Source organism: Pseudorca crassidens, chromosome 20 (genome assembly GCF_039906515.1).
Source record: "Pseudorca crassidens isolate mPseCra1 chromosome 20, mPseCra1.hap1, whole genome shotgun sequence".
Lineage (NCBI taxonomy): Eukaryota > Metazoa > Chordata > Mammalia > Artiodactyla > Delphinidae > Pseudorca > Pseudorca crassidens.
The window spans coordinates 58,506,623-58,519,892 of NC_090315.1; the positions used below are offsets into that span (position 1 = coordinate 58,506,623).

Here is a 13,270-nt window from a genome sequence, read left to right on the forward strand (position 1 = left end):
CAGAGCCCACCCCCTCCCGGCCGCCGCCATTGGCCGCGCGCGCCTCCGCCCTCGGCCTCGCACTTCCTGGCGGAGCCATGGCCGCGCACCCGGCCGGCCCACGGGCTCCGACGCCCGGGCCCCGCCGCCCCGCCCGCCCGGCCCCGCCGCTCGGAATCCCCGCGCCGCGCCCGTAGCGCGCCCTCCCAGGTGGGCCTCCGCGCGCACCCCGCTCCTTCCCGGGCCGAGAGCCGCGCGCCGTCCGGGGGCTGGGGCCGGGGCGGGGGGCGGGCCTGCCTCGGGAGGGTCCCCGGCCCCGCGAGCTGCGACCCGGTTCCGCCCCCGGGATCTCTTTGTGCTCGGGGGGTGGATCGCGGGGCCGGGGGCGAGCGGAGGGGCCGCCGCGGGGCCGGGGGGGGTTGGACAGGGGGCCGCCGCCCCCTCAGGTGAGACAGGTGCGGCCTGTGCGGCCGGCCCGCGCGGCCCAGGTGAGTGACTGTCCTCGCGTCCCGCCGCGGGCGCCAGCCCCGGGCGCAACCCAGCTCCGCCTCCTCGCAGCCGGCTCGAGCCCGCCCGGGCGGCCGTTGTGCCGGCGGTTCCGCCAGGGGGTGCTGGGTCCGAGCGAGCGACAGAGGCGTCCCCGGAGACCCTGCGGGCGAGACCCGGGATGGGTGGGTGCCGGCGGGCGTCCGCGTCCACCTCCACGACGCTGTTTCCCGGAGCGCTGCGGTCGGGCACGTTCAGGGTCGAAACCCGGGGAAGGAGCCGGGAGAGGAGGCTCCGTGGGGACCCTCCCGTCCGGACGCGGCCTCGGTTCCCGTGTTTACTAAAAGACCTTTTACGCCTCACTGGGGATCGCCACCGTCCCTGCGTGTGGCCTTGACCCCTCACCTGCTTGCAGAAAGCGCAGGAGGCAGCTAATATCCACACTCCTGTAGCAGTGAGCCCCAGACCACTTTCCCGCAGACGAAAGGGAGCCTCCACAAGGGGATACTCTCTTTAGAAATCTTGGCCTAGAAAAGAAAGCTCTTAGCACTAAAGGCAGACCTGAGCCCTGGCTGGCTGCCTGCGGTGGTGCAGACTGTCTGCTGTGTGACCTTGGGCGGGGCCGCACGGCCACCTGAGCCTGGGTGTCAGAAACGATGGTGGCACCTGTCTCAGAGGGTGAAGGTGAAACAAGGAAGTCAGGGGTGAGCAGTAGGTTGGGTGCTGGTGTTCTTCTCTTCCCTCTCTGAGCCGCCCAGCATCCTAGGAGCAGACAGAAAGGACAGGGGTGGGGACAGCTGGTCTTTGTCACAAAGTTGCTAGTTTGTCGAGAGAAATCTCGTCCCTTCCTTCCCCCCCAGGGAGCTGGCAGGGTGGACTGTGTCTGAATTTGTCCCCCCATCCTCCGTGGGAGCGCTGGAGCCCCCTCTGTGTGTCCCTGATTATCTTGACACAGAGCTGACTCCTTGTCACGTTGTTCCTTTTTAGCAAAGGCTGTGTGTTCAGTAGGTAACAGATTGACTCTTTTCAACTCCCCTAGCAGCGGGAAGAATTCCTCCTTAAACCCTCAGTCCCAGTATGCGACTTGTGCCCATATTGCTAGCTTAATCCTTCCTCTGTGTGCCCCCCATCCTCCAAGGTCCCCCAAAGCCCAGCTCTGTGCTGTTAGTGGGTTGCCTGACTTTTCAAAACTGGAAGAAACCTTAACATCCCCTGATGCACCAGCCCAGTCTGTAGATTCAACCATGAAGTCTACGGAGGTTAAGTTGCTTGGTCAAGTTTATCCTGCATGTTCCAGCCGGGGCATGGGCTCCCCCTGCAGAGGTTTCCTGCCTGTGGGCATTTTTTTAATGGTCAAGTGAAATAGCCCAGGGATTGAGAGCAGGAAAGCCTCCTTAGGTCTGCTTCTTCCTGTGTGTGACGCTGGGCAAGTTACTTCCCCTCGCTGCCATCAGCTTCTTCCTTTATAAACTGAGGATAATAATAGTGCTGTCCTGGTGGGCTTGTTGTGGGGATTAAATCAGTGAGACACAGAAAACACTTAAGACAGTGCCTGTGTCTAGAATGTATTTTATACTTGGTAGTCATCACTGCATCATAGCCTTAACTTCATGAAATTTTAAAAGTATGAGATTCTTGAAGATTAGGCCACATTCAACCAGGCATCCCAGTGAAGGGCCCATGTCTGTCCAGTTTTGAAGCCGGACAGACTCAGGTTTGATTCCCAGCCATTCACTAGCTTTGTGACCTTGAGCTCAATATCCTCATCGATCAAATGGGTTAAGTGACATCAGCCCAGCCAGATAGTTGTGGGAGTTTAATGAGATAGCACATGTCAGCTTGGTTCCAGGGTCATAGTCTGGGTTCTGAAATGATAACTGTTGTCATTATAATCTTGATCTCTCGAAAAGGCCTAATTCAGCTCAAGCATCCAAAGGTAGGTACTTGTAGGAGGTGGGCTAAAAGACGTGATGAGGTGAAAAAGGAACACTTATTAAATGTTCTATCTGATTCTAACCCTCTGATTTTTCCAGCTCTCGGAGTAAGGGAGTTCTTTGTAGTACAGTTTTTTCTCCCTCTTTCCTCCATGTGACTGTTTTGCTCTTGCTGTCACTGATACCTGCCAGCAGAGCCTGCGATTCATGAATGACCTCGAGTTATTACTACACGCTCAGAAGTCCTGTTCTTGTCGCAGGGCTGCGATCTTGTTTATGATGGAGGGAAGCCGGCAGACGCGAGTGTCTCGGCCGTCCAAGATCAGCGAATCCTCAAAGGTCTGTGAATGGGTCGCTCACCGCCTGTGCACATTGCCAAGGAAGCATGAGATTTTTCTGATGAGCTCATTCTTATTGCGCAGACTGATTTTCTGTTCTTGGTGTTGGTGTTAATCTCCTTAACAATGACTAGAGGTGGCACAGGCAAGGAGTGGAAAAATCATAAAATCAGAGAGAGCAGGGGTTGGGGGTTGCGAGGGATGTTAGAAACACAACTTGACTCGTTTATCCAACACCTGGCATCTACAGGACAGGGTGGACGCCGTGGGATTTGTGTTTCCACTTGGGGCTCAAAAAATCCAAGACTGTGTCCGTGGAGAAGCCAGTCCACAACCTTATAGTGGGAGCAACACTTTGTGTACCTGGATGTTAAGGGCCCAGAGTCTTCCCCGGTCGTGACCTTCTGAGACCCTAGGAGCCAGTGAGGGTGGGTTCTCCATGGCGAGGCTACCTACCTGTGGCACACGGACTACATCAGACTCACCCTGGTAGACGGGGAGGGGGCAGGTGTCTCATGAGAAGCGCATATGCCCGGCCCCACCCCAGACGTGCTAAATGAAAATCTCAGAGCAGGACCTGCAAATCTGTACCTTCAGCAAACTCTTCAGGTGACTTGGAGCGGTCCCTTCCCCCACAGCTGCTGTAGATAAGGTTTGGGGGACCAGTTGGTGAGACAGTCCCAATTTACACCTGTCTCTTTATGAATATTAAAACACCCTTTTCTTTATTTATTTTTTAATTATTTTTTCGGCCGCACCGCAGCTTGTGGGATCTTAGTTCCCCGACCACACATTGAACCCTGGCCCTCGGCAGTGAAAGTGCAGAGTCCTAACCGTGGGACGGCCGGGGAATTTTTTTAAAGTGTCCTTTTTTGAAGATTAAATGTCATGTTTACCGTAGATCATGCATTCTCCATGGGGCTGACATTGCTTACAAGGAGATGAAATGGGTTCTTGGGGGTCTGGAAAGAATTTTACTCTTTTAAAGTATAAAGCTATACATATAATACACACACAGATATATAGACTATATATTATGTGTTTAAATGACATGGCAAGCTATATAGAAAAAAAAAATCTTAAAAGCAGACTGAAAAAAAGATGAAGAAATACCATTTTAGATAAAGGGAGTTGGGAGCAGCCTATAGATAAGAGGAGAAGAAGGGGGAACGAGGTTCGACAGGTGTGTAAAAAAGAAAAACGGGGTGTAATTTTCAGGGGAGGTTGGTCCTCCTGAGAAATGCTCTCGTGTTTCCATTTGAGTTGACTGAGAAGACTCTTGCCAAAGCCCGGCTTTATCTACTGCGAAACCCCAGAAGGGTCTTGCTGCTGACTCAAAGGGGCTTTGTCTGGGAGCTTGGCTGCAGAGACAGCGTAGCTTTCTAAGCTCGGCAGCACTAGAAATCTTTGTGCCTCCAAGCCAGATTCTGAGCTTGTCTCTCTCTGAATTGAAGCTTTTAGGAATAGGCTTCTCTGTCCCTTGGTTCATTGTATTTATGTTCCTAACTCTTTATATTTAAAAAGTGGCCAAATCATAATGTACCCTTGATTTTCTAGACATTGAACACACCCAGTTAAAGAACATTATCAAACCCTTCCAGCCCCTACAATCAAGACAGCCACTCGCCCAGCTTCCAGCCCTGCAGTTTTGCCTGCCCTTGAACTTATATACGTGGAGTCGGGGTGGGTCCCCTGGGTGCCTGGCTCGTTACTCTTGTCACCCTGCCTCTGAGGTTCAGCCTGGTTGCTGCACGTGCGGGTAGATCGTGCCCTTCTTGGAGCGGTGGAGTCTTCCATTGTGTGGCGGCCGCTGTTCATTTATCTGCTCTAAAATGTGTTGATCCACTTTGATGCTGAATTCTTTTTTATTTTTAATTATTTATTTATTTATTTATTTGGCCATGCCGCGCAGCTTGCAGGATCTTAGTTCCCCGACCGGGGATCGAACCCGTGCCCCCTGTAGTGGAATCACGGAGTCCTAACCACTGGACCGCCAGGGAAGTCCCTGAGTTCTTTTCTAATATAAGATACCCCATACCTGCTTTCCGCCCAGTGTTAGATCCTGAGTTTCTTCACCTGATTAAGGTGCTAAAGTAAGAAACAAAGGAATGAACAGGGTTAATACCACTGGAGAATGTTGCAGGTTGGAGTTTCTAAATTATATGAAATGTTGCAACTCAGTTACTGATGCCAGTTTAACGTTGGGAAGTCACGTTTTTCTGTTTTTAGTTCTGGTCTCTGCTGCTGTACTAAATAACCAGAAATGGGCTGTAGTCAAGACCCAGGTAAAGAATTAAACTTGCCCGTTTAGCCTGGAGACCCAGCTGTAGAAACAGTGGCTGCCGTCCCCCCTGCCCTGGCTCGCTGCAGCAGGTGGCTCCCCTGGTAGCTGTCATCTGGGGCTCTCCCCAGTCCCCGCCCCTCCCCAGGGCTGTTTCCCTTTTCACGCGGTAGCCTGGGGGCGTGTGTGCCCCTTTTTAAGCGGGGTAATTCCAGCACCCTCACCAGCTTGGAAACAACCAGGAGCCCATGGTGGGCTGACAGCCCACCTGATGCCCCTCACTTGCTTCTCTAGGACACTAGCCTTCACTGTTACTCGGTAGCTTGCCGCTGTAGTGCTTTTTTCATTGCCTTCCTTCAGTCCGCACCCAAGAGGGGCCCCAAGCCAATATGTGTTGAAGCCCAGACCAGGCCAGCCTGGCTCTCTCTGAATAACCAGGATAGAGGGAGATACCTGTGTATATGGACCTTCAGGAAACCATCCTGTAATGTAAGGTAGGAGAGCTTGGCTCTGTAAACTGGGAAGGGAAGGAAGCTTTAGGGAACGTCTGTTTGGTACCCTCAGAATGTGAGGACATTGCCCGAGACTGTTGCACAGGCAGAGCGATTGATGTGGGAATTGGCCGGACGGGGAAGAACCACGGGAAATAAAGTGCCCCAATTACTAATGCATCGGAGGCGGTAAGGAGCAGATTTGGAAGGGAAGAAAAAACCACCCCCCTGCCGTAGGACACATGTTGAGAAGTAACCCAGAAGGACCTGTGCACCAGTCACCCAGCTGCTCACACCTGCTGAGCCCTCACCCACCTGTCTTCCTTTCCACCACCACTTCCCCTCGGGCTTAACGCCTGCCCCGCCCCTTTCCCCAGTCCTCCCTGAATCGCCCTGCTACCTAGTTGGTATTTCTGAATGGTCTGTTTTTCCATATGTTGAATTTTTTTGTTGTTTTTATAGGGAATAAATAAAGCAGTGTGAAATATCCTAATTAGTTCTTCCAGGGCATAGAAACCGTTGTCTGGGTCTGATTTTTCTTTGCATCTTCAAAAGCCCAGGGCAGGCAGATAACAGTCAAGCAATGTCCACCAACCTGAATTTATTGAATTAATTCCTATTAACTATTCATATTAATAGATTCGTTAATTCCAGTGTAGTGTGGTGATTAAAGGTTTGGGCTCTGGGATCAGACCTAGGTTCAAATCCCAGCCCCGCCCCTCAGTCCCTGTGAGACTTTGGGCAAGTTCCTTAGTCTCTCTGAAGCTCACTTTTCCTCCTCTGGAATAAGGGGGTTACAACTGACGTTCCGTTGGAGGGTTCCTGGGATGCTCAAATGAGAGTGTGCAGGCGAGTGCACAGTGCGGTCTGCGGCACATACAGCTCCCGGGAAAAGACAGCGTTCCTGCAATTTACATACATTTTCTGGCAATGACTGTTGAAGCCGTGTCTCTGAAAGTAAGATTCCCCAGAGCACGTTAGTCTGGATATATTGCAGTCTCTGGGACCCTCTAGCTCCCTGGACTGGTCTCTGTAGCATAGCTGTCGGCACCGTGACTCCGTGGGAACTGACGGTCACAGCTGCTGACTTTGCTCCCGCTGTCCCCGGGCCAGCTCTGCGCTATGTTCTGGCTCATGACCCCTCCCCCGCACCAAACCTGGGGGAGACCAGGAGCCGAGGCTCAGGCTGCTCGTGACTCACCCGGGTCACACAGCTGCAGAGCAGTGGCGCTGGGGTTTCACCAGCTCCTGTCTGACTTGAGAGGCCACGCCCCAGGCAACTTCACCCTCCCGATAGGACAGCGTTTTCGAACCTATGTGCCGTGACCCACACACACTAAGGAGGAAAGAGAGACAGGGAAGGAAGGAAACTTTGGGGAATCCTGTTTACAAAGAAGGAGGAGAGAGGGAAAACGAAACAAAGGGAAAAAGAAAGATTGAGTTAAAATTTTTATTTGTAAAGAAGGGAGGAAATATACAAACATATGCACACGTACAGGGAAACACCCTGACTTTCTGCGAGGTGCTCTGCCACCTTGTTGCCTGTTCTCTCATTCCACTGTATGTCAGTGCTGGTCGTGTAGCGCTAGCTGGGCCGCTGCGGTGTGGGGGCGGGTTGACAGCCCCCTCCCCTCCTGACGCGCGCTCTCCACCGCCACCGCAGGCGTACCGCTGGGCCGACCACTCAAGCACGGTGCTGCAGCGGCTGAACGAGCAGCGCCTGCGCGGCCTCTTCTGCGACGTGGTCCTGGTGGCCGACGAGCAGCGCGTGCCAGCCCACCGCAACCTGCTGGCAGTGTGCAGCGACTACTTCAACTCCATGTTCACCCTCGGCATGCGCGAGGCCTTCCAGAAGGAGGTGGAGCTGATCGGCGCCTCCTACGTCGGGCTCAAGGCCGTGGTGGACTTCCTGTACGGCGGGGAGCTGGTGCTGGACGGTGGCAACATCGACTACGTCCTGGAGACAGCCCACCTGCTGCAGATCTGGACGGTGGTGGACTTCTGCTGCGAGTACCTGGAGCAGGAGGTGAGCGAGGACAATTACCTGTACCTGCAGAAGCTGGCCTCCATCTACAGCCTCAGGCGGCTGGACGCCTTCCTTGACGGCTTCATCCTCAGCCGCTTCGGCACGCTGTCCTTCACGCCCGACTTCCTGCAGAACGTCTCCGTGCAGAAGCTGTGCGCCTACCTGGGCAGCAGCCAGGTGCAGCGGGAGTGCGAGCACGACCTGCTGCAGGCGGCCCTGCAGTGGCTGACGCAGCGGCCCGAGCGCGAGGCCCACGCCTACCAGGTGCTGGAGAACATCCACTTCCCGCTCATCCCCAAGAACGACCTGCTGCACCGCGTCAAGCCGGCCGTGTGCTCACTGCTGCCCCGCGAGGCCAACTGCGAGGGCTTCATCGAGGAGGCCGTGCGCTACCACAACAGCCTGGCGGCCCAGCCGGTCATGCAGACCAAGCGCACGGCCCTCCGCACCACCCAGGAGTGCCTGCTGTTTGTGGGCGGCGAGGTCTCCGAGCGGTGTCTGGAGCTCAGCGACGACACCTGCTACCTGGACGCCCAGAGCGAGCAGTGGGTCAAGGAGACGCCCCTGCCGGCCCGGCGGAGCCACCACTGCGTCGCCGTGCTGGGGGGGTTCATCTTCATCGCTGGCGGCAGCTTCTCGCGGGACAACGGAGGGGATGCGGCATCCAATCTTCTTTATAGGTATGACCCCCGCTGTAAACAGTGGATCAAGGTGAGATTAAAGCCAGATTATTTCTTTACTCTTGAGGACTTTTGATCTCCTTAACCTTAGCCTTGACTGCCCCCACCCCCTTCTCTCGGGCCTTGACCACCACCCTGCTTCTGAACGAGGTGTGACGATAAAGTGACAAGCCACATCATTCCCCCCACCCCCTGGTTGGGGGCGGTGAGGGCTGACCGGCCACCTTCTGCAGGGACGGTCGGTGTCCAGAGCATCGCCGTGCAGTAGAACTTTCTTCACTGACAGAACCGTTCTTCATCTGCGCCATCCGATACGGTAGCCACCAGCCACGTGTGGCAGTTGAGCGCTTGAAACGTGGCCCGTGGGACTGAAGAAATGAGTTTTCCATTGTATTTCATTATCACTAATTTACATCTGAGTGTAAATGGCCACAGGAGGCCAGTGGCTACCATATTGGATGACACGGGTCTGGAAGATTGACCCAGAGTTCTGACAACCTCCCCGTGTCTCAGAGTCTCCGCTGAGTTCCTCTTTGGGGCAGGTTTGGAGCTGGTCAAGGGGGCCACGAAGGCTTACACCTGCTGGGAGTCGTGGCCCTTCGGCAGGTGTGCCAGCTGATTCCGGGACAGGCCTGGGTCTTGATGTCAGACCCAGCTTCACGCCCCAACTTGGCTAAATCGTAGCTGGGGGTTTCAGACCGGTTCCTTGCCCACTCCAAATTTCAGCTTCTCCCTCTGGAAACGGGAGGGGGGATGCTGACCTTCCAGGGTCGGTGGTTGTAGCTCACGTTGATTGGCACATGTGCTCCTTTCCTCCCAAGAACCAGATGGCCACCCATGAAAGTCTGTCTCAATCTTTATACTCACACCTCAGTCTTCTTACTTAACTCGGTGCTTTTCTGAGCTCAAGGCTCCGAAGGGACTTGGGTGACCTTTTGATTTTATTCTCAAAACTCTAAAACCAAGGTGTAAGTCTTGCACTTGCAGTTGAAGGAGGCTTGCAGCTTTGAAGCCCGTCCTCCAAACCTTCATCACGGTCGCAGCCTGACATGGGCTCCTGCAGGACCATGTTCATTCGTGTGTTCTGCTTGGATGATTAAGAAAAGAAAGAGAAAGACTTGGGTCTTCCATTGCTAATTTTCTGTGGAGCACCACCTTATGCCCATCAACACGGATGAGAATCAGCATTAAGTTTTAAAATATCTGATTGTGGGGGGGTGAGGGGAAAGATGAACTTTTATTTCAGGAAACCACTACATCAGCAGTTCTGACCTGTGTGTGCTGCAGAATTCCAGTCCACAAGGTCGGCCACGTGGCCAGACAGGTTTGGGGAAGTGAATTCTCCGTCCCTCTCTTGGGGATTCACGAGGTCTCGAGGGTCCTGGGGGCCCTGAGAAATCCCGCCTACAGAGCCCCCCTTTCTTCAGGTTTGGCTCCCTTCCCCAGGCTCATGTGGCCACCACCTCGCCTTCCGGGGCTGTGCCTTTCGTGGAGCATGTTTGGGGGTGCGGTGCTGGATGTTGACGCTGACCCGAGTTTGGGGAAGGGAAGGTACAGGTGTCTCGCCTCCGCAGGTGGCCTCCATGAACCAGCGCCGCGTGGATTTCTACTTGGCCTCCATCGAAGACATGCTGGTGGCCGTCGGCGGCCGGAATGAGAATGGAGCTCTCTCGTCGGTAGAAACCTACAGTCCCAAGACCGACTCCTGGTCCTATGTGGCCGGCTTGCCAAGGTGATTGGGGTTTTGTGGCAGACCCTACAGACGTGGAGGCTTTGGGGTTACAGTTGAGCCCACCTCCCTTTCTGGATACTTTGGCCTTCCAATTCCAGGAAGAATCTCCTGGCTTGTAAAAACAGCGTGGGGGGCAGAGGGCATGGTTGTCAGGGTGCCTGTTCTGGGCCGTCGGAGTGCAAGTGTCAGCTCTGCCACTGAGACAAACATCCCTCTGTTTCTGAATCTCTTCACTTCCTGAGTTTCGGGGAAATGAGTGCTGAGTTCAGAGAGTGAGAGATTTACTGCAAATCCCTCTGACTTTGGGCAGGAGGAGTACAGAGGGTGAGGGTTCTCTACCGTCCATCTGACTCCAGCAAGTGTCTTCACCCCACACTCTCTCTTTTTCCTCATCTGTAAAGGGGATGTGATGTCAGTACCACCCTGTCAGGGTGTCCACTCACTGCCTTTGTTACTGTCACGGGCTTAGCAGAGGTGCTGCCATTTATTTGAGCAGCTCCCTACAGTAGAAGCTGCACGGCTCCTCCAGTCCCCGCCCCTCCCCCCCACGCCACAGTAACTACCACCTTCAGGTAAAGGTTCCAAGAAGCCGATGAAGTAACACCTGGACACCTGTGGATAAGGTGATTGGACAATCATGATAGTAGCTGTTGATCACCACGTGCCAGCCTGGGCCATGTGCTTGATGTGATGAGTCCCTTGATATCCACAGTGATCCAGTGGGGTGGGTAATAACCCATGTCATGGATTACCCAAACCCGAATGCCCGTGAACGGAGAGCTCAACCGTATAACTCCTGACCCTGTCCTAGGCAAACCAAGACCTGTGTTCTCCCAGGTTCAGGTCTTGTGTACCACCCCACTTTACAGATGGAGAAGGGAGACTTAATTACATAAGAATATCTGCCTCTGTCACTTTCTCTAGGCCAGCCGGGGTTGTTTGTGTACCTTAAGTACGACAACAACCCTATCGTTATTTTTTCTAAGTGGACCATCGATGTCCAGAGTTGGAATAAACATAATCCATGATGCTGCTGTCATTAGGGCATGCATGCCCCACATTTGTTCCGTGTGTTTACTCATACCTTTTTTCATTCATTGACTTACTTGTATAATGAGACCTCCACAAACCCACAGCCCAACCCAAGAGTCGAAGACGTTGAACGGTAGCCCACCTGCCTGGGACTCATTTGCCCCGTGTGCTCTTCTCCCATCCGCTTGCTTCCCGCCTCCGGCTAAGGAATCACCGTCCTGAATGTCGTGACGCCATTCCCTTTTTGTTCCACCTTTGTGTGCACTTTGTTTTGCTGTTGGTAATTTCTTCTTTGCCTTTATATAGATCTCATTTTTTAGAGCGATTTTAGGTGTAGAGAAAATTGAGCAGAAAGTACAGAGGTTGCCAAGCGCACCCAGCTTCCCCCGTTGCAGTGACTGGTACATTGTTTCCAGCTAATGCAGCAAAGTTGATACATTAGCTAAGCTCTCTAGTTTACATCAGGCTCCCTCTCTGCGTTGTGCATTCCGCGGGTTTTGACACGTGTATGATGATGTGTATCCGTGGTTACAGTGTCGTACGGCATAGTCCCAGTGCCCGGAGAATCCCTCGAGCTCCATCTTTTAATCCCTCCCTGCTTCCCCTGAACCGCTGGCAGCCACTGATACTTACTGTCCCTGTAGGGCTGACTTTTCCAGACGGTCGTGTAATTGGAGCTGCACTTTGTCGCAGGCCCTGCTTGATGTGTGATGGGACAAGGGCCACACGTGTGCCTCAGTGGCGTAGCGTTTCTAGCCCTAATGAGACAGATGCGGTCTTGTGATGATGCCCACTTCTCAGATGGGCAGAGAGAGGACAGAGCTGCCCGTGTGTCACCTGCCCTGCTCCATCTGTCACCCCCTCCCATCCTCACCACCCCCTCAGAGGGCAGCTTGTCCCCACTTTGCCGAGGAGAAGACCGGGTCCCCGGCTCACAGAGGCCCAGCCTGTGCAGCACTGAGCTCCCGCTCTGTCTCTGTCGGTCCGTCCATCCATCTGTCTCTCCACAGGTTCACGTACGGCCACGCGGGCACCATCTACAAAGACTTCGTGTACATCTCAGGGGGCCACGACTACCAGATCGGCCCCTACCGCAAGAACCTGCTGTGCTACGACCACCGGACAGACGTGTGGGAAGAACGGCGGCCCATGACCACGGCGCGTGGCTGGCACAGCATGTGCAGCCTGGGGGACAGCATCTACTCCATCGGCGGCAGCGACGACAGCCTCGAGTCCATGGAGCGCTTCGACGTGCTGGGCGTGGAGGCCTACAGCCCGCAGTGCAACCAGTGGACCCGCGTGGCACCACTGCTGCACGCCAATAGCGAGTCGGGGGTGGCCGTGTGGGAGGGCCGCATCTACATCCTGGGCGGCTACAGCTGGGAGAACACGGCCTTCTCCAAGACGGTGCAGGTCTACGACCGCGAGAAGGACAAGTGGAGCAAGGGCACCGACCTGCCCAAGGCCATCGCCGGCGTGTCCGCCTGCGTGTGTGCCCTGAAGCCACGGCTGGAGGACAAGAAGAAGAAGGGCAAGGGCAAGAGGCCGCAGGACCGCGGCCAGTGACGCCGCTGCCGCCGCCTACGGCGCGTCTGGAGACCAGCAGCCACTTGGTAGAATCCTGGAACCATTATCAACGACTTAGCAGCTTTTTTACTTTTATGATTCTTGGTATTTCTGTGATATCACAGTAACCGATTAAATATTCTGTATGACTTGACATATTATCTTGCTTGAATAATTAAAGCGGGGCCCAGGCAGGAGCGACCCCTGTGTCTGTGCAGGGCTGCTTCCCACGTTGCGAACCCCCATGGGTGACCCCCGCGACAGTCCCCCAGAGAGCAGCCAGGGCAGGGGTGACGCAGAAATTTTCCTATCGAAACGAAGGGCTGCGGTGGGACATTACAGATTCCCTAGTCCACGCCTCCCCAAACCTGGCTGAGCTTTGAAGAAAACAGGTTCCTGAGCCCCGCCTCAGAATTATCGAGTCTGAAACTACCAGGAGTGGTGTAGGGGAGCCTAGAAACTCCTTTAGCCGGTCCCTGGGACTACTGAGCGTCGGCCATGTTCGGAAATCATTGGCAAGGGCGACATGCCAGGTGGAGCACAGAGACCCATAGAGGGTGCCTGCGTGACCGAGAGCCACCAGCTTGCCGGCAGTCAGGCGAGCCGTGGGACTTCTCACCAGGGAGGCCTCCCCACTGGGATTCCTTGCTCAGATGGCTGCTGCTTCTAAATAATCCTGTTTCTCCTGGTTGGTGGTCTTCCCGAATTCTAAAAGGGGATCGGTA

General features: G+C 54.6%; 1 protein-coding gene across 6 annotated transcripts; it reads left to right on the forward strand.

Annotated features, from left to right (window-relative positions):
* Positions 1-41: 41 nt before the first annotated feature.
* Positions 42-12,699, forward strand: KLHL36 (kelch like family member 36). 6 transcript variants are annotated; one of them, XM_067719785.1, is made up of 5 exons: positions 42-189; positions 2,660-2,738; positions 7,173-8,246; positions 9,790-9,947; positions 11,990-12,699. In XM_067719785.1, exons 2-5 carry the CDS (start codon positions 2,676-2,678, stop codon positions 12,543-12,545), a joined length of 1,851 nt encoding a protein of 616 aa, XP_067575886.1. In that variant the 5' UTR covers positions 42-189; positions 2,660-2,675; the 3' UTR covers positions 12,546-12,699. The 6 variants fall into 6 exon arrangements, with proteins under 6 accessions (XP_067575886.1, XP_067575885.1, XP_067575884.1 ...); XM_067719784.1 differs by having other exon boundaries at positions 62-189; positions 2,595-2,738; XM_067719787.1 differs by lacking the exon at positions 42-189 and adding an exon at positions 4,295-5,698 and having other exon boundaries at positions 2,606-2,738.
* Positions 12,700-13,270: the final 571 nt, after the last annotated feature.

Coding starts and splice junctions, on each gene's coding strand:
- KLHL36 (XM_067719784.1), top strand. CDS start 2,607: ATGAATGACCTCGAGTTATTACTACACGCTCAGAAGTCCTGTTCTTGT. Junction 2,739..7,172: donor AGATCAGCGAATCCTCAAAG/GTCTGTGAATGG, acceptor CCGCCACCGCAG/GCGTACCGCTGGGCCGACCA. Junction 8,247..9,789: donor GCTGTAAACAGTGGATCAAG/GTGAGATTAAAG, acceptor TCGCCTCCGCAG/GTGGCCTCCATGAACCAGCG.